This window comes from Euprymna scolopes, chromosome 26, assembly GCF_053919585.1.
Source record: "Euprymna scolopes isolate OS-2025 chromosome 26, ASM5391958v1, whole genome shotgun sequence".
NCBI classification, from domain to species: Eukaryota; Metazoa; Mollusca; class Cephalopoda; order Sepiida; family Sepiolidae; genus Euprymna; species Euprymna scolopes.
The window spans coordinates 52,113,585-52,139,048 of NC_136507.1; the positions used below are offsets into that span (position 1 = coordinate 52,113,585).

A 25,464-nucleotide genomic window follows, 5' to 3' on the forward strand; every position below is an offset into this window, starting at 1 on the left:
TGTGTAACGTGAGTCTTGAGGACAGGCTTCGATTTGATGACCTAAAAGGCAGATTAAATCTGGAGTGTGGATGTGCAAAATAGGATACCTCACTTGCTTGATCACATTGAAAAAAAGATAAGTTTTTTGTTTATTATGTGTAGAACAATCAAGATAGCAGAGTCAGTTGGGTTAGAGTTAGGTCAAGAAAAACAGAGAAAGTGATAAGGATGCACTTGATAAAGAGATAAAAGCTTGACCAGAGATAGATTAAATTGGAAGTCAATTTCTAAAAGCTGTTCAATGTATGTAAAACAGATGTTAAACTAATGATGTATTTATGTATATTGCAAAGAATGTAAATATTATAGAAAAGAAAAAAAAACTAAAATAAACACAACAAAAAATTATGACCTAGACAAATAAAGTTTTATTTTAAGTTACACGATAACAACTATTTCAGCTGCTGATATAAAAAAGAGCATCAAACGCACAACCAAACTGCAGCTAAAAGAAGCAAGAGAACAACTCAACAGCCACTAATATAATTGCTATTATGAGGAAATACAGAAACAACTTGTATTTTAAATTGGTCTGAAACATCCAATATCCATATATGGAAGACTACAAAAGGCATTCAATATTTGACAATTGATTTCTATGTAACAATCACTGCGTAAAGTGATCACTACATATGGAATTCTAATTAGCACCAAGGTCCAAAATAGGTTTAGATGTGCACTTAAATAGTGTGGAACTTAAACATTAGAAAAAGATTTAGCACAAATTAACCATATTTAATTTTTTTTCTCTTTTTTACAGTTTTATTTTGAACCAAAGATAATACTAGATTAGTTCCTAATGAACAGCTACAACCACTGTCAAGTTTCTTTCTCTTCCTAAAACCAAATGAAAATTCCATGAGCAAAGTTTTTTTCTGAAAATTGTGTCTGGAAAACAATACCATGGAACTGCATCCCAGCTAATTACAAGTCTAATGTAAACAAATTCTTATTGGGCTGCCTTCTTTAATAAGAAAATTCTGCCCAATCACCATCATTACTGACCATCACAGTGTTCTCTTACCATTCACCTTACACTCATTTAATCTTTATTCTTGAGTGGCTTTTGAATTTTGATAAGTGGTGACATCTCAGTAAAAAAAAAAAAAAAATTAATGGTGTCAAAATCACATTCAAATTTTTGCAATCATGAAGTAAACACTGCCAGACATTTTAATCCATTTTTACTGCATTAAAAAACATGTCCTCTACAAAGTTTACTTTGTGGCCATGGAAAATTTGAAATTGATTTGAAAAATCTTTAATTTTTGTCTTGAATCAAAGTGTAAAGGCAAAAATCAAGCATTAAGCAACTTTGAGATGCATCTTATGATTCAAAAAGACTATTTTCAGTCTCGCAAAGTCAAAACAGATATCTTAGTTTGGGAATTGTTTTTAAATACAGTAATTTTATTTAGGGAATTTATAAAATAGATAAATGCATAGCTGTCTAAGTAGAAATGATATGGATGTTATTATTGTATGAAGATCTAAATAAATTTCTATACCGGATTTCATATCAACGTATTTATGATTCAATCTTGCAGAGATTATCAGTGATTTTAATGTATGAGTATTAAAAGAGAGAATGGAAATAATGCAAGGAAAGATAACCCTTGTGTAGATTGTCAGACTGAGTTTGGCTTTTACTGCCAAATAAACACTTTAGGCTATTAGTGCAATAATAGCTTTTGTAAGCTATCGATTGTATACAATTAATTGAGTACAAGTTGCTACTTTTATCTCTGAATGATGAAGTGTGGGTCCATACCTTTTCAACTAATTAATATAATATTTGGCCGTGTGCTAACCTTGTTCGCAGCAAGCCGTATAATAAAAAAAAAAATTAAAGCAAAAACGAATATAAATCAATAAGAAAGTTTAATTACCTTAAGTCTTCCAAGTCGTTTCTTCCATGCAATGAGACCACTTTGGAAAATCAAATTGAAGACATCTCTGTTGACGTTAAGATCAAGTCCGTCTGAGGTAATGCTAAATGAGAAAGCAACAGCTGAGTGGGCTTCCGCCATTGTTGACCCACGTTATTTAACAAATTGGATGAAGTTAAAAACCTATGAAACAAAACAAAAAAAATTAAGAAAATTTTAATAAATCAAGAAAAAAAGAAAAGAAAAATCGAATAACATTCAATTATGTTCTGTCAAACATTAATATACATCTTTTATCATTTATCTTCTTTAGCTGGCCCTTGTGTTCTTTTTAAGAGACACTCTCAGACTAGTCTCCAATTTGACTAATTTTAGTTTAGATCCCTTATTGACACAGTAGTTGTAACAGGTTACTCGGTGACCACATGGCGCCATATTTCAGTATGAAATATTGTCTTCCTAAGCATAGAACTAAGTATTATCAATTTTGTTTTCATTTAGCATACTTTTGTTTACCCCCCCCTCCCCGCATTTGAGCCTTTATGTCTTCTTGGCTCTCACCTAATATATTTTCATTTTCTGGCATTATTTCTATGTTTAAATATCTCTCCTTTCTATTGAAGAACTATCTGCCATTGTGCAATTTATCAAGTTCATGCTCTCTCTCTAGGTTATATTAGACTCCTTGTCTCTGCTAACGTCCCTTTTTTGTATTTAAAGGTCGATGAAACTGATTTTATTCTTTTTCATTTTTACCGATTTTGATGATTAATAAATGTGTATATGAAATCAACATTGCTTCAGAGTTTTGATTGTCAAAAGACATTTGTCTGTCAGATACAAATGAATTTTTACAAATGTATACATATTTGGAGAACATATAAGATTACAAATTCAAAGAGAAAAAAATATTTTTGAACATAACCAGATAAACCTTGGTGTTTTTGACATATCTAATTTAGAAAACTCACTAATGTCTGTGTGTTTCCATATTTAAAAACTATCTGTTCTGAAACTAAGTCACAGAGTGGTGCTATGGGCCTCAAATGATTGGATTTTTTATGGACCATTGTTTTATGGGTCTTTAGCTGGTTAAAGTAGTTTTTAAGGGTCAAAAAAGGTCAAAATTGAAAAAAATTGTTATACATTTTGTACATTCAGCTTAGTTTATTTTAATCAGTTCATATGCATGTTACATTGGTACAGCGGCAACGTCACCAGCTTTCAATGCTACAGTTTTGTTTTCGGTTTCAATTCTAGCTGATGGCACCCAAATACTTTTTTTTTTACTTTTGAAATCACAACTATAATAATATATATAAAATCTGAACAAATTAAAATATATTAAAGCATATTTTACGACCAGGCAAAGCTGCCCCCCCCCCCACTGCTAGTCTTAACTATCTTAGTTAAAAGGAAAAAAGATAAGATTCAAAATTTCACCCATGCAGATATGTTATTGCATAGATAAATCATGTTCAAAGTTTGACTGAAAAAGTCTTCAGTATAATTCAGTTATTCTCGGTTCCAGTGATGAATACCAAAAATACGAAGGTGAGCAACCAGTTTTATGCTAGTCTTCAAGTCCAGATCTTCAGTTGGTCATTTCTGAGCTTCCTTCAGCCAGCAGGTGCAATTGGGACTACCAATTTGCAGATAAGTTCCTTCTGAAGGTATCAAGCGATCTAACCAAACAAGTGAACTCTTCTTGTCAGAAGAGTCTGAGTCTGGTGGTTTTGCATTTTTACACAATGTTGTTTGGGGAGATAGACATATAGAATACATCACAGACAGTACATATCACAGATTTTGAGCAGGCAAAGATCTTTGCACAGAGGTCAGGTCTCACAGCCATACAATAGTATTGTGCATATTAGCATTTAGTATATATCCTCAATTTCATTGACAGTTTTGGTTTAGTAGTTTTCATTTTATGGTATATCAATAATTTGTGGATTATTTAATGTCAAATATAGTACTTTTGAAACAAAATTTTATGCTTCAAGTTCTTTATATATTTAAATATTTATTCATGATGTTTGGTTCGATGGTTTTGTAGAGAAAAATTGTTTTTGTTTTTGACTTTGAAGAACATGATTGAGTTTTGCAATGGGGGAAAAAACACAAAATGTTGGGTGCATTTTAGGTCAAGAAGCCAGTATCTTCAGATAGTCTGATCTGGTAGCAGTAAGATTGGGAGTTTTATCTCTTATCGGGACTACAATCTACTCCGACATTGTAGAAGGCTGTGTGAACAATATGCATTACAATCTCATCCTCATCTTGTTTTGTGGCTGTAAATTTGGAGCCGAGATACTTGATCTGTTATTTAGACAAAAAATGCTGTTGAGAATTATATGAATTGTCAGAAAGGAGGTAGTTGGCTGACAACCTTTTTGTTTTAGGGATATTGGTCATTTTATTGGTGTATGATCTGTTTGGGCTAGGCAAATCCAAATTTGAAATCTCAACAGGTCCTAGTATTCTCCACCCACCAGTCTGGGTTAATGCAAGTCATGTTTTCATCCACATTAGTTAATAAATTCGAGAAACTTTTGAAGTGAAGGTATTAACTGAGCTGTTAAAATATTTTTAGTTCTATACTTAAAAAAAAATTTAATTAGCATCTTGTACTAACGGTGTGGAGAGACAAAGCAATAAGTGCCCACGCTTGGTGTATACCCTCTGGAGAGAAGCACTGGCACTCGAATCTGAAACCCGTCAAATACGAAAAATAATGCAAAAATAAGATAAATACAATTTTAGGCACTATCGGGTTTCAAGGTTAAAGTATAAAAAGACGTTTATTTTGTCCCATGGCAGTGACATTATCTCATTCATGTGAGGATGTTGTCAGTTAGGGAGAAGCGAACAAATTGTGGAAGAGAAAAAGCCTCTTAAGTACAATGCCGAGAGTTAAGAATAGTTCAAACTTTTTTTTCTTCTTTTTCTGCTTTTAGAATAAGCCAATCTTTCGTCAAGCACTAATACGCCTTCACCATTGAAGGAATTTACATGACTAAAATAGGGATAAATTAAAAAAAACAAAAAAAAAACAACTATAGACAATCTTTCACATCTTTAGAAATACAAAGAAAAAACACTAGATAGAAAGAGTAAATCAGATTAGAACAATTTTTCCATTATTTCTAGAAAGAATTATATTTTAATCTTTTGGCACACTTTAGTCATGGGTGTCCTGAATGGCAACAGTTCTAAACATCTTTTTGATTGAGCTAGAAATTTTTTTTTTTTTTTTTTTTAACAAAGGCATCACCATATTATCAAGGCCCAGAGGCCACTCAAGGATAAGGGTTAAAGAGTGTACAGTAGAAATTGGTCAATATAGTAATCATTAGTAATGACAATTTGGTAAATTTGATAACTTATATGGAACGGCTCATCAAGAACTTATTTACTTTAGACTTGAACACAACCATATTGTAGTCAGCCGGAAAGCAGGAAAACGGAAGACAATTCCACAGGCGTGCAGTTCTAAGAAAGAAGCTTTGATCATGGAATCTACGTTTAGGTTTAGGCACAGATAAAGAGTGGGGGAAATTATTGATAGTGTTTACAGCTAGACGAGTGTTTCTTGTGAAAGTTTGGCGAGGGGGGACCATAGATTGAAGCTCAGTTGAACACTTTCCATGAAAATAACGATACATCAGAGACAAACTCGCAACATCTCTTCTGTGAGATAGAGGTTGCAAGGAGGAGAAAAGGACATCTCCTACGAGGCTACGAAGTCTATTTTGAACTCTATCAAGGCAGGACAAGTCCTTTCTAGCAGCTCCTGCCCAGATGTGGCAACAGTATTCCATCCTTGGACGTACCTGGCTCTTATATAGATAGAGAATAGCATCAGCAGTGAGATATCTACCGGATCGATAGAAAGATTCCACCATTTTTCCAGCGGCCCTGGCAACAGATTTGATATACGTGTTCCATTTAAGATCAGGAGTAATGGTCAAGCCCAGAAGCTTGTCAAAACTTGAGGCCTCCTGAAGACGAGAGCCATTCATTTCAATTGATGACAAATGTGGATTAGAATGTTGATGATGTAAAGAGAGAAGCTTGGTTTTAGATGCATTAAAAGTAACCAGCCACTCCTTTCCCCATTGTACTACGTGCTCAAGATCAGAGGAGAGAGAATTGGAGAGAACTTGGTCGTTTACTGTCTTAGATGTGGTACCATAAATGGTAGTGTCGTCAGCATAAATGTCTACAAATGATGTAAGGATATGATTTGGAAGATCATTAATGTAGATCAGGAAAAGAGTTGGGCCCAGGATGGATCCCTGAGGGACACCGGCATTAATACTGTGAGCTTCTGATTTTTGCCCCTGAACTACTACTCTTATGAACCTATCAGAAAGAAATGATTTAATTAAAAATGTATGACTAAATAAATAATTATCAATTGTTGCCCACACACTAATATATGTATATATATATTTAGATAAAGTTAATTTTTTTGTAATCAATCATGTCAGCGTTTTACCAGATGACTAACACATTTTAGCTTAGGTTTTGCTTACTTGCAATTCTGTATAACCATTCTGCAAAGAATTGCTATGGATCACTTGAGTCATCCAATTTGCCAGAAAAAAGTGTTTCTATTTTTCTGTTCCTTCAAAATAAAGAATTATGTTATATACAACCGGAAGTAAACAAAAGCATGATATCCTAAACTATGTTAGCATCATTTAATGAAATAATTTTATCAAGAATTGACAAGACAAAATATTTTTTTGTTTATATTTAAAGTAATAACTTCAAATAACAATATTTACACTTAATTATAGTTTAAATAGATAAATTTATATTTTTAATCATGACAAAAAGTGTTGTTTATTATAATTAAATTGGTAAGGGTTTTGTCATTTTTAATTAAAGTAACAAATTCAAATACCAATCTTTTATTTTAATTGACAGTATGCTAAAACTTATCCCATATCATAAAGACAATAGGCCATAAACCTATCCCATATCCAAGAAGAGATAACATAAACCTCTTGTCAAATCTGAAAGAAAGAGGTAATGCCTGGGAGGATTGCCTCTAAAAACAAAAAGTACAAACAGATCAACGGCCAGAGAGTAGTCTAGTGATCTTCATCTAAAGGAAAGAGAGGAAAAATATAACCTAGCAACATCAAAAATTAGAAAAAGAAAAAAAAAAAAAGTGGGTCCAGTACAATATTATGGTACTGGGTACCAGAATTTACAAAATAACATTCACCTTTATCAGGACAAAAGAGATTACTGATTGGGTGTCCAGCATGAACATATTTTTCTTATTTAGACTACTATTCTCATCTTTAATGTCATTCTCAACACATTTTGGACTATGTAACCTCCGAATTTCTTAAAGTGAGTTTTGTTGAATCTGGGAATCTATATATGGAATTTCCACTGGAACCCTTTAATGCAATGTGTGGGAATAGCTTGCTCTCATTCCATCAGGCTTGATGAAGTAGACATTTGAAATTTGTAATTGTATTCTTAATATCAAGATAAGATGCATCTGAAAAAGGTTGGCGGTTACATCAGTATAAACACCGAAAAAATCCAGGATGAGAACAATAATCCAAATAATAGAAGTACAAATTATCAATATTCATCTAAAAAAATTCTGAAACATGAATAAACTTTTATTTTATAAAAAGAAAATTATTTATTTTTTTACTCCAAATTTTGTAAAGAAAATTACTAGCCACCATTTTTTTTTTTTATTTATTTTAAATGTCAACAATTAAGTTATTTTGTTAATTCTTCAATAAAATATTAAGGAATTGAAATAATACTCACTGCTTATAAAACATCATTAAAACAGAATATTTAGAAGGGGTGTCCATAGGAAAAACACATAAAATCACCATAAACTCAAAAAGTCCTGTCAGACCAAAAATTAAACAAAAGGAAATTGATTTATTGGTAAATTTGATGGCTTTGTATCCTGTTTTTTATAACTTTTTATTGGTGAGATAAAAACAACATGAAAGCTGTAAAACCGCTTTTTCAATTTTAGTTGAGCAAATAGGACAGTTGGACGTTTTATTTGATTTTAAAACATACACTCATTGGAATTTGGTAAAATTTGGCTTAAAAAAATCCAGAAATAATGCTCTTTAAGGTAATATGTTAGAATTTAGTTGGTCAAACCGTTTGGTCATAATCGGCTATTAAAATTCAACTTCTGTTGTTCAGCAAGTTTTCGTTAAAAAGATTTTCAACACCTGAAGTGTTGAAATTAAAGTTTAATCTGCTGAGTATCGTTTTGCGCACAAAAAAAAAAAAAAAAATCTGTTGTTCTTTTTCTCCTGACACGCGAAATAACCATATAAATAAAAATCTGTTCTTTTTTCCACTGACACGCAAAATAACTATACGTACAAAATGACTCCAAGTGAGCTAAAAAAAAAAAAAAAAGACAAAAAAAAAAAAAACTTGATAAATGGGGGCCTCACAAGTTGAATGACAACCAAAAGAAATGCCGTTATGTGAAATGTTATCTTCCCTTCTTTTATGGAACAAGAACAACCCGTTTCTCGACCAGTTTGTGACTTGTGATGAAAAGTGGGTTCTCCAAAACAAACGATGATGCTCAACTCAGTGATTAGACACCAACGAAACTCCACAATATTTCCCAAAGCTAAAATTGCACAAAGAGAAAATCATGCTGTTTGATGGTTTGTGACTGGTCTCATCCATTAGTTTTTTTAATGCAAGCGAAACCATTACAGCAGAGAAGTACTATGGATGAAATGCATCAGAAACTTCAACAACACCCAGCATTAATCAACAGAAAAGGCCCAATTCTCATCCACGACAATGCCTGACCATATGCTGCTAAACCAACTCTGCAGAAGTTGAACGAATTGAGTTACGAAACTACCTCATTCACCATACTCTCCAGATCTATTACTTACCAACTACCACTTTTTCAAGCATCTTGACAACTTCTGTGTGAGAAATGCTTACAAAACCTAAGCAATATCAAAAACGCCTTCAGTGATTTCACTGTCACCAGAATGCAAGATTTTTACATTACTGGCAAAAATACACTTGTATGGTGTTGGCAAAAGTGTGTTAATTCTGATGGTGCTTATTTCGATCAATAAATTTTTGTTTGAGCCAAGATATGTTCATCTGAATTTGAAAGTTAAAAACGCAACCTGATAATTTAAAAACTAGAAGTCTTGATCAATTTATATTTTATATCTCATTTTTTTTTTTTTTTTATAGCAAACCCTAAAATTAAAATTTTTTATAAACATTTTTAATTAACGATGTTCACAAAAACTTGCCAAAAATGTAGAAAGATTTAATTGAAGCAAAACAAAAATAATCTGGTACGGATTAAATGTGCACGGTTAATAATGAAAATGCGGATTATATAAAGACACATGGTAAAGCCTAAAAATGTTATTTCAAAATGTTGAGAGTTGAACAAGGCCTCTTCATAAAAAAGAAAAGTCAAATATAAAAAAATAAAGCTGAACAAGTACATCTATGAACCTAATCTTTGGTTTGGTTGTTTTTTTTTTTGTTTTGTTTTTTTCCTTTTCTTGTGAAGATATTCATGCATGAGAGGACTTAAAGATTTGTTTATGTTTTGAAGCTGTCCTCATTTTAGTAAAAAGGACATGCGAATCTAAATTATGAACTTTGATCACCTTTATTTACATACTTGACACAGATTAAGTGCAGTGTGTCTTTTGTCATCCTCCACACATTGATTAAACATAGTAAACAAACACAAGTGTTTTTCATGGAAATTTGCAATAGTACAAAAATATTAAGATTAGGTAACAACTGATTAACATTCATTTTTAAGTAAGATACCCCTTTCCTTCTCTGGAGATTATCTGAATTTGAAAACCAACACAAAGACAGACTATAGAGAGTACAGCTTAAGTGAAACATATGTCTGTCTCAGTATTATATGATGAGTATAGCTTCAAAGACTTTGTACTCTCAAATCACCGTTTTGATGCTAGGGTTTTAGTTGCACCCCAAGAGAGAAGATTGGAGTCAGAAGAAGTGATGTGGGAGGAGTCAGCAAGTTTTGGCCTCCTAGCTGGAAAAGACAAAGTAAGGCGGCTGTTAACTCTTTCTATCAACATTTTTTTTTTACATTTTCACCCCAAACAAGGCACATTGCCACTTTGGTGTAGGGGGCTACTATCAGGGGCAGCAACTACTGGGGTACTATATAGGGATTTGGGCAGCAAGATGTTGGTTCACATTGCACTTGAACTTCTGCACGTCAGTACAGTTGGGGAAGCAGGGACCTGGAATGGAATTTCAAAGTCTAGCGGTTCTGAGGAAGAAACTACTGGAGTAGAAAGATCTTTTACATCTAGGGATCTCTACTGTGTGGGGGTGGGATTTTGCAGCCTGTTGGGTCTGTCGAGGGTGTTCACGTTGTGGGGGTACAAGTGCTTGCAGTTCGTCAGAGCATTCACCATTAAAATGCTTGTAGAACAGGCAGAGGGATGCAACGTTTCGTCGATGGGACAGAGCTTAGATGCCAGTTCAGGGCCTATCAGATTTGCGACTCTTTTTTGAACCTTGTCAAGGAGCGAGAGACTAGTAGCAGATGCACCAGCCCAAATATGACAGCAATACTCCACACATGGGGCGAATGGTGGCCTTATAGAGGTACAAGATACTTTCGGGTGTTAGTAGTTTTCTAGCATGATAGAGAGAGCCCACCTTCCTTGCAGCGGGTCCTAGCAATGCCTTCAATGTAATTGTTCCAACTCATGTTTCCTGTGAACGTTAGGCCAAGGAGTTTGAAAGATGTACTATCAGATAAAGAGTCGTTGGCCATTGCTATAGGTGGTAGAGAAGGTTTCTTGTAATTATTGAATGAAACTAATTTAGTCTTGGCAGCATTGAACGTGACCATCCATTTTTGTCTCCATTCCACTACAGATTGGAGGTCATCCTCTAGTGTTTCTGCCATTTCTTTAGATATGTGTTCATTTGTTTTCCTGTCGTGCCTGTTATAGAGTGTGGTGTCATCAGCATATATACCAATCTCAGAGGCAATTTTGTCGGGGAGGTCATTTATGAATATCAGGAATAGTAGAGGTTCAAGGATAGACCCCTGGGGAACTTCCGCATCTATATCATATTGTTTCGATGTACGACCGTCAAGAGAAAAATCCAGGTTGTCCTCATCTAAGAAGGATTTAATTATGTTAAGTATTCTACCAGTGATACCGTAATATCTAATTTTCCTGAGGAGACCTTCATGCCATATCCTGTAAAAAGCCTTAGATATATCTAGAGCTACCGCTCTGCCCTCCCCCGCTTTGTCCAGTGAATGGTATATACGTTCAGAGATTACAGTTAGGATGTCTGCTGTGGAACGGGCTTGTCTAAATCCATATTGTTGGTCAGTCAGAAGTTTAGAATTTGTAAAGTGATGGACTAGAGCATGGTTAATTAAGGTCTCAAATATTTTGGCAAAAAGTGGGAGGAGGCTAATGGGGCGATAATTTAATGGGTCAGTTCTTTCACCAGAATTCTTGAATACTGGTACCACAGAAGCAGTTTTCCAACAGCTCGGAAAGCAAGATTCATTAAGGCATCTGTTGTAGAGTTTGGAGAGAACTGGAGCTACTTCGGCTGAGCACTTTTTTAATAGCACAGCTGGGATGAGATCGGGTCCACATGCTTTTGAAGTGTCAAGGTTTTTTTATGATAGCATGCACCTGAGCAGGGGTGATTTTCAGATCGTCTAGCGTGGCGTCTGTCCGCATAGGAAATTCGGGTAGGGGGTGGTTGAAAGGGTCCAGTGTAGAGTTCGAGGCAAACCGACTGGCAAGCATGTTAGCCTTTTCGGTTGCTGAGCAAACAACCTCGTGATTGTTGGTTAGTGGGGGAATTGTTGATTGCCCATTATTTACTACACTGTTGTAGATTTTCCAGAAGTCACGAGTTCCTAGTTTTTGTGCTTCAATGCGTTTTTTAGTGGTTTCCGTAAATTCTCTCTTATGTAGTGCAATCAGAAGGGAAGTTGAATACTTGCATCAATTAGCAGTGAGCTTATAAACAAAACAAATTCAAAATCATAAACTGCAAGCTGTTGTAGCAGCTGCAACTGTGATTATTTGTAATTGTTAGTGCTGCCACAATTCTAGTGAGTTCTGCAAATGCTGTGAGATTGAACTGCTGTAGAAGCTTAAATATCAAAATCATTTGAAGAAAGTTGTTTTTGACTGAATGAAACTAAATCATAATTAGAAATTAATAAAACTAACTCCAAGAACAGTATTTGAATTATTCTAACTACTATTCTTATCTTGGGTGTTATAGCATTTTAACTGATAAATGTGGAAGAATATAAGAAGGCTATAGCAATGCAGAGAACTAGGTGTTAAAATGATGTGGTATATGGACAAAAAAAATATGAACAAAAGAGGGACTTGTAGAATGTTTTTTTTATATCTTCATATGTCCATTTATTTTCCAGATCAATTACAACTTCAAATCAGTAAAATAGAATTACTGTTTGAGAGAACTGGAGTGATGGAAGTCTTTGATATTTCGAAAAAATAAAACGAAAAAAAGATTATATTCTCGAAATATCAAAGACTTCCTCCACCCTGGTTATCTCAAACAGTAAGTCTATTTTACTGATTTGTATTTGGCCTGGTAAATAAATGGATATATGACGATATAAAAAACAAACTCTACAAGACCCTCTTTCATTTGTCCGTACGTCATATCATTTTAACACTCGGTTTCCTGCATTGCTATAGCCTTCTTATACTCTTCCACATTTATTTACCAGTAATGCTTCAAACAAACTAGCTTTCCCTCTTATTTCAACCGATGTAATCTTGGCCTGTTTAGGTGTATCTTGTCGAAATTGCACTTAAAGGTCGGAGATTACATCGATGAAAACGTTGGCCAAATAACATTCAAGATCAGAAAAGTAGTCTATATAATTCAAATGATACAAATTATCAATCCTCATCTCAAAAATTCAGGAAGATAACTACAAGATGATTTGTAACTGGACGGGTGATCCTTTATTTAGATCCCACAAAGTCACTATAGCAACAAAAGAGAAACAAGAGACTTACTTTTTCTTAAAAATCCATTTTTATAAGTTCCTATGATTTACTACTTTGTAATTAACTTCTTCCTTTTCTGATGGCATCATTTCTCATCCAATTTCTTTTCTCTTCTTTCTGTTCTCACATTTTGCTGAACTAACCTTTTAATCCAGTCAGACAACGACTTAATCAATTGTAATTACACTCACATGTAAAAAAATCATTTAAAATTGGTTGACATACCTGATATTTTGGTGTGTTAGAGGCGGAATCTTAAAAACTCTCACTTAACAAATTTCAAAGAAATCTGAACATTCACTAAAATATGGATGGAGAGTGTAGATAAACTGTTTTAAAGATTTAATTTTTTTTTAAAGATTGAAAAAACCGTCTTTTTTTTATATGCATGCTTGTTCAAAGTTGAGCATAAAATATGATCAAAGTTTTACATTTATTGGCCCCGACAAAAGGAGGGTGGACCTGTAAATTCACCCTTGTCCATTCATTCTTTCATCTGTCTGCATTTTTCTCAACTATATCTTGGAATTTTTTGAAATTTTGCACAAACATTAAGCATGATAGGAGTAAAAAAATAACAACGAATTTGCCAGAAAAGCTCCGGTTGCCCCCCTAGAGGTGCCTTTCAGGTTAAAGTGGCTAAAATTTACACTTTTGTGCTTATTAAAGAAATTGATGCCTAGGATTTTTATAAAACTTTCTGAAAAGTTGTAACTAACTGATTTCTATATAATTTCTTTTGTTTATACTTCGCGATAACTCTTGGGTGTGCCCCAGGGGCTCTTTCAGGACTAATAAAAACACTCCATTTTTGGAACTATTTTACCATATTTGTTCAAAATTTTCTGTGTATGTCTATTTAGCAGTTTAGCATGGTACTGAACTCAAATTTGAATATGTTAAGGCCTTGGGGAATTTTGGGGCTATGGGGGGGGTGTGATGGACTTAGTCATTTCTTTTTTTTTTGCATGGTGCATAACTCAAATTTACATATGTTAAGGCCTAAAACTGCACCGTTTGTTCATTTTCACCAGGATTTGATGTCCTATGGGGACTTTTGGGGCTTGGGGGGGGGGTGCTGAACTTAGTCATTTTTTTTAATGCCTCATTCACTGTGCACTCACAGGGGACCATGTATGCTCCACCTGTTACTATCATATTGTTTTCTTTTTTTTTTTTTTTTGTAAATAAAATTTTCTGCCTTTATTTATTTAGATGCTATATAGGAAAATGTGATACTTCAAAATGCAAATATGTGGTTACCAATCAAAGCAGGGTGTGATATCTTGTTTCTTGAGACACACTATATAATATTTTTATTATGTTACCAATAATAATATTCTACAAGCATTTATTTCTGAACATCAAACTTATTTTTAAAATGCATCCTTGCACCTTTCTAACAAGATTAGATATCGGCTGTATAAAAATAGGATTAAAATGGAAAGTTTGATGGAAATATAGTTAAGATGAAATTTTTCATTACAAGTGGAGCTAGAGGTTGGGTTACATATTGTGTAAAAGGAGTTTGGTGAAGACTTAACATGAGGAAGTTATTGTATAGGGTATTTTTTTTTTGTTTTTTAGAGACAGCTAACTTTAAATTAAAATAAATCACAAAAAATATTTTTATCATACAAATATGTGGTTTATTCAAAAAATTAATTTTTGGCATTTATAATTTAAATACAATTTTGTGCATATGAACTCGCACATATATGGCGTAATCTAGAGGTTCAATTTTCAAAACTCTACACAGTAAATTAGACTATATTTCAACAATAACGCATTGAATGTTGTCTGCCAAGTGGTCTATTGTGTCTCGTTTATCAGCATATACATGAAACTTTACATATCCGCCAAAAAATAATCTAATAGGGTTAAATTGCACAAATAAAGTGGCCAGTTAACAGGTCCATTTCATGAAATAATTCATTCATCAAATGTTTCAGTAAATTGATCATATTGTGCACAGTGTGGTTCCGTCCTGCTGAAACCACATGATGAATTGCCAAGTCAAGCTGAACTAAAAACAGCCACTAGTTGCCAAATCTCCAATTTAAAAAAAAATAGAGTGGTCAAGTTAAAGTTTGTTACCTCAAAGAAAGCAACAAAAAGACACCATATATGTGCCTGCAAACATGGTGAATTTGTGAGGTAAACATCATGATACAGTTCCTTCCTCTTGAGAGTTAACCATTAAAGTAATCCAATAAATTTTTCTTTTGGAGGGAGGGGGAAGTAGTTGTAAGGATGGCGTTCAATTATTAAGTCTTTTCTCTCGGATATATCCATAAGAGTAGTGGTTGATGAAGATGATAATATTAACGCTGGCTTTCCTCAAGGTTCCATCTCTTCCTGATCTTTATCAAGGATCTCCCAAAAATTATTTATAGACATTTATGTAAATCTTATTACCATCAATGGCAAAACTTCAAAGACCGGCAATCACCAAGGTCTTTCTGACTCTTTCTCTTTTGACCTTAAGCATGTGGTGCAATGGAGAAAAAGGTGGTTGGCTAATTTTAATGCATCTAAAACCAAGCTTCTCTTCTCTTTCCATCGACAATGCTCTGATCCTCAACTGAAATGAGTGGGTTTTATCTTGGGGAAGCAAGACGCTTAAGGGACGGATCTTTATTCCTAATCTAAAATGGAACGCATACATCAAGATCGTTAAGAAATTGCTTGAATCATTCTACTGCTCGAGTAGATATCTTACTTCCAATGCAGTCCTCTATCAGTATAAAAACTAGCGTTGGGACGATTCCTAAATTTTTTCAGATTCCTGGAAAATATTGATTTACGATTCTGATACCAAGTAGGATTCAGATTCCAATTCCTGTGGAATTGTTGTTTTGAAATATACCATTATATAATCAAAAGTTTTTGTGTAGCGAAAAAATTTGGTACAGTGAAAAAGTGGAAATACAATTAAGGGAATTTCGAAAACGATTTGATTTTTTCATAAAATTTCTTTCATTGAAGATAAATCAAAACAAATATTTTAACCATGAATTAAACATGCACCATGAAATTAATAACAATCAATTTCAGGAGTTATTTCATATATTAAAAAATATAAAGAAAAATTAAGTCATGATTAATTCAACAAAAATACAATAACATCAAATTTCAATGGGAATAACATGTTTTGTTTATCTTTTGATATTCATTTTTTTTTGTTTTATTTTCTCTTTATTTTCGATAACTCTTTAAAATTTAACATTTTTTTTTTTTTTGCAGCTTCAATCGCTAACTGATTTTTATTTCACTTCCTAGAATATTCTTATTTCTAAATGAAATTTAAAAATAGCTAAATCTTTGATTAAATTTTTAGCCTTTTATACTCAATCGTCTCAAATTATTCCTATTTATTTATTTAACTTTTAAAAAATATTTTAAACAAAGTTATTTTTTAAATCTAAATAAGTTGGTTTATTTCTATATTTATTTTTTATTATATAATTATATACTTATCGTCCTTTAATGTTTATTCTTATTTAATGTCTTAATTTACCTCTTTATTTCGATATAAAAAAGTAAGGGTTTGTTTTATTGTACACAGATTCGAAAAAGTTGTCACAAAACAAATATAGAAGAAATAAATGTTATCAAAGGCAAGATAAGTTACTTTTCTACCTAACGGGATATGTTTTTAGTGTTTTTATTTAATGTAACATGTTTATTCAGTTCGAAAAACATGCAGTGTTTACCGATGTATTGGAAAATTAAAAATGGCACCGACTCTCTTTGACGCAGTAAGTTTGAGAAAATGAGTTATAAATAAAAAACTAGACAAAATACTGTTCAAACCTGTGAATATATGTCAGCCTATGTCATGGTAACATATATTGAGCGAGTTTCTAACAGTATTTTACATGTGTACAGTAAAACAAACCCAAAAGGAAATTTTTGGTAATTGGGTAAAGTTGAGTAGGTCCTGCAGACGAGCCTCGTTCTGACATTCAGAAAATTTAGGTTAACAACCGGTGATTTTTACTGAAAAATAACCCTTTTGAATGAAGATGGATATAAACTGCTCTAAGTAAATCTGTCGACCTAGTCCACAAATTCCAAAATTTCATCATGACAAGTTTCAAGAAAAAATACACGATTAAACCCGGTTCCCCAACTTCCAACGTAGACCCCTACTACCATGTCTCCTTCTCCAACATCAGGGGTCTTCGTTCTAACCTTCCAGAGGTTGAAACCCAATTACAGGAGACTAAACCAGACCTTTTATTTTTAAGTGAAACTGGCATTGGACAGGCTATTTCCCTAGATGAGTTTGCAATTTCAGGATACTCTAACTTAACTTCTAAATCTGACCCCCAAGATCGCCATGGGCATGGAATATGTGCCTATATTAAAGATAGCTTTCCATGTGGGAGGGACATCTCCAGGGAAGATCCTAACTTACCCTATATGTGCTTCCGGGTTGCTTTAGCTCACACTACTGCATTTATATTTACTCTCTATCGCCCCCACAACAGTGGAGTTACTATCTTTCAAAGCATATCTGAGAAAATTGACCAAGTCCTTTCTACTTATCCTTCAGCTAACATTCATATATGTGGAGACTTCAATGTTCACAACGTTGAATGGTTGACCCACTCAAACAAGACCGATGATGAGGGGAGGTTCTGTCATGATTTCTCCATTGCCTATGACCTCACTCAGATTGTTCAGGAACCTACCCGTGTGCCCGATAATGATGGCCAGTATGCGAGCCTACTAGACCTTTTTCTCACAACTTGCCCTGAACTATGTTCAGTTTCTGTTCTGTCGCCTCTTGGATCTTCCGACCACTCTGTTGTATCAATTAAGATAAAAATGAAATGTAATAAGTCCCCAGATGTACCTCTTCATCGTACAGTATATCGATACACTAAGGCTGACTGGGATAGCTTCCGTACATTTATATCTGATCTACCTCTGCATTCCATGTTTAAAAAGGATGTGTCCTCTATAGTATTAGACCTAACTGAATGGTTAATTGTAGGTATTGACCATTTCATACCCTCTAAAAAGTTTCAGAAAAAACCTAACAGCCAGCCATGGTTCTCTCCAGAATGTGCTGCTGCCATTGCGCACAGAAATCACTTTTTCCACTGCTTCAAACGTAATAGATGTATGGAAACTAAAGCCGTTTTCAGGACTGCCAGCAACCATTGTAAGAAAGTAATAAGGAACGCAAGAGAGTTGTATGCTCAATCTGTTAAGTCCAAAGTAGCTGAGCAGCGGCTTGGTTCCCACCAGTTTTGGCAAATAGCAAACAGAATCCTGAACAGAAGCGTGTGCTCCATCCCAACTATTATCAATGGACCTGAGGTAATCTCGTCAGCATCAGACAAAGCCAAACTCTTTGTCAAGAACTTTGCAGCAAATTCTACCCTTTGCGACCAAGACCGCCAACCCCCAATATTTCCTCCTGTATCAGAAAACACGCTATGTGATATACGTATATCTGTACGTGATGTTGCCAAGCTAATCAAAAACCTTGATTCGAGTAAAGCAACTGGCCCTGATGGTATTCCAATTATAGTACTCAAAAAACTTCAACCTGAATTAGCGCCCATACTTACAAAACTGTTTAAACGTTGTCTTAAGGAGAATAGTTTCCCATCTCCCTGGAAAACCTCATCAGTATGCCCTGTATTTAAGAATTCAGGTGATCGCTCATCCCCCTCTCAGTACAGGCCAATAAGTCTCCTGTGCGTCATGAGTAAGTTGCTAGAATCTGTGTTAAATACAGAAGTAATCAAACATCTCAACAAAAATAACCTTCTTAGTGACACTCAATATGGTTTCCGTTCTGCTAGATCTACAGCAGATGTCATTACAGTTATATCGCATAGGATTAGCGAATCTCTCGACGGTGGCAATCTTTCTAGAGCAATTGCTCTTGACATATCTAAAGCCTTTGATAGGGTATGGCATAAAGGTTTACTTCATAAGATCGCTAGCTATGGTATAGCTGGAAAAGTCTTCTCAATTATTAAATCATTTCTTTCTGATAGGTTCATAAGAGTAGTAGTTGAGGGGCAAAAATCAGAAGCTCACAGTATTAATGCCGGTGTCCCTCAGGGATCCATCCTGGGCCCAACACTTTTCCTGATCTACATTAATGATCTTCCAAATCATATCCTTACATCATTTGTAGACATTTATGCTGACGACACTACCATTTATGGTACCACATCTAAGACAGTAAACGACCAAGTTCTCTCCAATTCTCTCTCCTCTGATCTTGAGCACGTAGTACAATGGGGAAAGGAGTGGCTGGTTACTTTTAATGCATCTAAAACCAAGCTTCTCTCTTTACATCATCAACATTCTAATCCACATTTGTCATCAATTGAAATGAATGGCTCTCGTCTTCAGGAGGCCTCAAGTTTTGACAAGCTTCTGGGCTTGACCATTACTCCTGATCTTAAATGGAACACGTATATCAAATCTGTTGCCAAGGCCGCTGGAAAAATGGTGGGATCTTTCTATCGATCCAGTAGATATCTCACTGCTGATGCTATTCTCTACCTATATAAGAGCCAGGTACGTCCAAGGATGGAATACTGTTGCCACATCTGGGCAGGAGCTGCTAGAAAGGACTTGTCCTGCCTTGATAGAGTTCAAAATAGACTTCGTAGCCTCGTAGGAGATGTCCTTTTCTCCTCCTTGCAACCTCTATCTCACAGAAGAGATGTTGCGAGTTTGTCTCTGATGTATCGTTATTTTCATGGAAAGTGTTCAACTGAGCTTCAATCTTTGGTCCCCCCTCGCCAAACTTTCACAAGAAACACTCGTCTAGCTGTAAACACTATCAATAATTTCCCCCACTCTTTATCTGTGGCTAAACCTAAACGTAGATTCCATGAACAAAGCTTCTTTCTTAGAACTGCACGCCTGTGGAATTGTCTTCCGTTTTCCTGCTTTCCGGCTGACTACAATATGGTTGTGTTCAAGTCTAAAGTAAATAAGTTCTTGATGAGCCGTTCCATATAAGTTATTAAATTTACCAAATTTTCATTACTAATGATTACTATATTGACCAATTTCTACTGTACACTCTTTAACCCTTATCCTTGAGTGGCCTCTGGGCCTTGATAATGTGGTGATGCCTTTGTAAAAAAAAAAAAAAAAAAAAAAAAACAATATTCTTAAAATTAATTTTACTTAAAAACAAAATATAAACATATATAAACAAAATATTTTAGAAAATAATTTCTTAATTTTAAATAAAAATTGATTGTAAAGAATTTAAAAAAAATAATTATTGAAAAATATTGCAAAGTGTTTACATAGCTGGTTCTTTGGGATAATAGGGGCGCCTGAAACCTCTCTTCCAAAACGAAAAAAGCTTTAGTGTTTTTACTATTTTAAAGTGCTTTTTTTTTCTTCTTTTTTTAAAGTTTGAAACACAAATAGTGGCTAGTTAACTTAGAACAACAAGGGCGTATGGCAGAAATTCTTTGGGGTTTAAATGTATTGTAATGCTTTTATTGAGGTCAAAAAACGTTTTTCAGCCGCCACATTACTTCTTATTTACTTGCCTCTCCACAAGGACAGAGTTAGACACAAGGTCGGTTTTTAATATAGAAAAATATTTATTACTAAAATACGAAATGGTGAAATATAAAAGCAAGTTAAGCTAAAAGTAAAAAAAAAAATTTTTTTTTTTTTAATTCCAAGAATTAAAAAAAAAAAAAAAAAAAAAAAAAAAAGAAAATCGAAGAAATTTCGAACATTTATTGCTATAAACATCACGAACAAGTGAAAATAAAGGAAAGATAAGTCAATGTAAAAAGGAAAACAGATTTTTTTAAACAGCAAAATTCAAATGTTTGTTTGCATAAAGCAGTTCAACGATTTTTTTTTAAATAAAGAAATATTTTCCCTATTTATATAAAATGAACTCATTTTTCCCCCCTCTGGTTTTGACCTTAATAGGATCAAAAATCAAGACATTCCATGCAAATGTAATATGCACAAACTGCAGCACAATATCTGAGGTGGGTTATAGGTATATTACCTCTCCACTTCCTCGATAATCGTAGATTCCTATATTTTTTCTGGTGAGAGTTCACTGCCACAATCGGTTAATATCAATCTTTTCTCTCTAATTAATTCCTCCTTCCACCACTTACACTGTTTCAGGATTGTTCACAAGGGACAGTTACGAAAGAACGCCAGTTTGGGTTTTCTTTACTTCGTAGTTGTTTAAAAAAACTGGAATGGAATTTTACTGTGCTTTTCCATTCTCTTACAGAAACTTGTGTTCTGCCATATGACTTCAGTTTACACATAGAAAATCGCGTTGACTAAAAATACCCGCAACGAAATCACCTTTGATTCCATGTTTTACTACAAACATTTTTTTTTTTTTTTAAATTTAAAACATCATTTCTGTTATATTTTGTTTTGTAGTTGCTTACAAAAACTGGAATGGAATTTTAACATTCCTTTTCGTTCTATGCTTTCTACTGGGTGAAACGCACCATGGACAACCGAATCGAACTAACCTTTGATTCCATGTTTTACTACAAACTGAATTGGTCTCCAAGTCTTACTTATAACACGTTTGTTTTTCTTTCAGTGTAGCCTCATCGAATAACACTTAGCAGCCGATATTCAAGTAAATGCACTTTCATATCACATTGCATTATACAACCGTTCACTTCTTTCATGTTCACTTGCAATCACTAAGCTCAGTTGCAGTGCTCCATGGCGTAATTTAAATTAAACAAATTTGGTTCCCTTGGTTTGTCGGGGGGGGGGGACAAATAAATAGAGTTTCATTTCTTTGCCAGGAGGGGGTTAGTTGTAACATCAACTATGTCATTCAAAAAGAAATAATAATTAAAAATAAATCATTACAATTTTTGTTTCAGTAAAAATAGCTGCGAATGTCCGTGCGATCGAAAAAAAAAAAAAAAAAAAAAAAAAAATCTACCAAAAACAAATTAAATTTTTCGTCATTTAATATTTTTAATGTAACCCCCCCCCAAAAAAAAAATTGAATTTGTCATATTTTGCGGTTCGTTTTGTTTATAAAATTGTTAGGTGAAAGTACAGAATGTTCACATAAAATAATTAAATTCATCGTTATTTTAGGTTTCAAATGTAATTCCCGCCCCTACCACCAACAAAAAAACAAAATGTATTTGTCATGTTTTGCCCCCCCCCCCTCCTCGATCGCCAAACTTGAAAAAATGCTAAAGATGACAGGTCTCGTTAAGCGCTTTATGGCCAAAAAGTGGGTGCTCATTTTATGTTAAATTTATATAGAAAAGTGATACCCCACACTAAAATAATAATTTTCTTTTTTTTTTTTCAAAATTTCTTCTTTCATATGATTTATAAAGACTGTTTAAACGTATTAGACCCCAAAAAAGGTCTTAATTTTTTTTAGGGGTTAAACGACGCTGGGTCACGTTGTAAAAAGTGACCATTTTTAATTTAAGATATTAAATAAATTTTAAAGAAAATCTGTTTTGCACACTTGCTATGGTATAATTATAATAAATCCTGGGCAACACCGATTAAATTTTATAAACAAACAAAAAGGAGCAGATAATATATGGGCTGATGAATTTTGCTCACATGGAAAATTGGCCCTGTGTCTGACTAACTCTACCCTCGTGGAGATGCAAGTAAATTAGGACATCAGTTTTAATTATTTTTCTCTAACCCCATACCCACCCCTTCCCCCGGACATTGGCTTTGAAAATAAGGAAAAATGATGTATTTTAGAGAAGTTTTTCAAAAAACAACTTATGAATTATATCGGTGTACTTATAGTTTACATGACCAAAGAAAACTACTAAATACAGTGTAAGAAACGGATAACAACAATCTATATAATTATAAAACTCTAATGACCTTGTAACGGGTGTTGTAACCCAACATCCGGTTTACGATTTTCGGTTGCGCATGCGTACATAAAATAAACCCATAATAGTGTAAACAAATAAACACAAATCGCTGGAGCGGTTTCGTTCGAACAAACGGACATCCTTAGAAAAGCGAACATCTTAAATTTATTGAATAAAAAACTTCAAGATATGGGAAGCAAAACGCAAAACGTGATTACAAATAATACGCATAATCATCGAACTGTTTCATATATACGATATATATTATACTAAATAATCAACGCGACAATAAAATGTACTGTTTTACTGTGTGCGTTTTCAGCGTCCTAATGTTTTTTTTTTTCACGTTTAAATTATCCAAATAAACAATTGTTAATATGTTGCTTTTCTTCTCTTTTTTTTTTTTCCATCGTTCATTTCCGTATTACGTTTAAGTTATTATAACGCCATGACAACCATAAGAAATGGAAAATAACATCTGATTAGTGATGTAGCAGTGATAAGGATTTTTTTTTTAATATAAAGTTACCACTCATCAAGGCCTAGAAGCCACTCAAAGATAAAGGTTAATAGATACCATAATGGAAACTTGATAATTTATTTTAGAAGATGGCTTTTCAAGAGCCTATGCATGTTTAACTTGAAAATTACCTTGTTATAGTTAACCAGGAAGCAGCTACGTGGTATTGTGTTATACAGATAAGTAGTTTGACAAAAAAAAAAACAAAAAAAAAAACACTACTCATGGAATTTTTGCTGAGATTTAGGCACAGATAAAGTGAGAAAAATTTCTGATAGTTGTTGCAAATAGTCGAGTGTTTGCCACATATGAGTTACCAGGGGAGGGGCATAGACTGAAGCTCAGTCAAGTATCTGCCATGAAAATAATGAAGCTACAGTTATCAACGAGAGAGACAAAAATATTATTGGCTATTCTATGGGGACAGAACTGTGTTCGTATAAGCCGGTTATTACCACAGTAACGTTACACCTATGATAGACTGTCCATCAGGCTTAGGATTGAATTGATTTGTCTTGTTTTACGAGGGGTGTGCAATAAGTAATGCCCCTGACCCACTTACCATAGCAGAAGACCAATGAAACTTGGCACAGTTATTAGTCTTTCTCTACATAGGAACCGCCCAGAGTTATGCATTTCTCCCATCGTTTCATGCAGCTCTGGAGACCGTTTTTGTAGAACACCTCAGGTTGGTCCTCCAACCACGACGTGACTTCAGAAATCAAGGCTGCATCATCTGGGAAACGCTTTCCTTTCAAAAGCAACTTCATGGCTGGGAAGAGATGAAAGTCAGAGGGTACAAGGTCAGGAGAGTAGGGAGTATGGGGGAGGATTACATAACCACACGCCCGTGCTTCTGATCTGGCGACATGCTAGTTGTGGACCGGAGCATTGTCCTGCAGGAGGAGGGTACATTTGCTGATCTTGCCCCGCCTCTTGATTTTGATAGCTCCCCTTAATTTCCTCAAAAGTGAAGCATAATAGGCTCCTGTAATTGTGGTACCCCTTGCCAGGAAATCTGTCATCACTACTCCGTCCTGGTCCGAGAAGACTGTGAGCATGACCTTACCAGCAGAGGGCTGCACCCTTGCCTTCTTTGGAGATGGTGAGTCCAAGTGCTTCCACTGCATTGACTGGCCTTTGGTCTCTGGATCATAGTGATGAACCCAGGTTTCATCCTGTGTAATCAGTCTTTTGAAAAACTTTGACTCATCTTCTTGGCACATCTCCAAATTCATCCTCGAGCACTCGACGTGTTCTTGCTTCTGGAATGGTGTGAGCAACCTGGGAATCCATCTGGCAGACACCTTATGCATATGCAAATGGTCATGAATAATAGTTTCCACAGACCCTGTACTAATCTTGACATCTTGGGCTATTTGGCAAATAGTAATGCGCCGATCTTTCAAAATGGCAGCTTCAACTTGACGGACAGATGCCTCATCAATGGCAGAAGGGGGGGGGGCGACCAGGTCTGGGAGATGTTTTCACAGACTTCCGGCCATGTTTGAATTCACGATGCCAGCGTTTTACAAGATCATATGATGGGGCATTATCACCATAAGTTTCTTTCATTTCATCAAAAGTATCCTGTGGTGTGCATCCTTTCAAATACAAAAAACTGATCACTGCTCGACATTCAACAGGCTCCATTTCACACCTAACTCAGTTCAAACCTGTAAAACAGAAACCACAATTAATTCAGAGCTGTAATCTGCCATATAACCCGTAGAGATATAAATCATTGCACATGCAAAATTTCAGCTAGATCAGACAACTGGAAGTGGGTCAGGGGCATTACTTATTGCACACCCCTCGTAGCATGACTATCAATTGGTCACACTTTAGTTTGAAATTGCATTTCATCATTAAATGCACAGATTAAACACATAATATCTATTCGTGTTAGCTTTTATATACAACATAATCACCCTGACACACTAGTTCTCCCAATTCTCATGATATCAGCAAAGTTCAGCGATGTTGAGATGTTCAGTAATAGATGGGTGAGCACTTGACAATGCCAGGCACTGTATGTAAGAG

The 25,464-nt window shown here is 34.5% G+C and overlaps 1 protein-coding gene across 2 annotated transcripts in view; it reads right to left on the reverse strand.

Annotated features, from left to right (window-relative positions):
• LOC145248044 (carnitine O-palmitoyltransferase 1, liver isoform-like) overlaps positions 1-25,464 on the reverse strand; it is a 124,277-nt gene that overhangs the window by 73,552 nt on the left and 25,261 nt on the right. For both annotated transcript variants that reach the window (XM_080109775.1, XM_080109776.1), the window contains exon 2: positions 1,931-2,113. In XM_080109775.1, coding sequence (XP_079965901.1) covers positions 1,931-2,071 — 141 coding nt within the window. In that variant the 5' untranslated portion in view covers positions 2,072-2,113. The remainder of the gene's footprint in view (positions 1-1,930; positions 2,114-25,464) is intronic.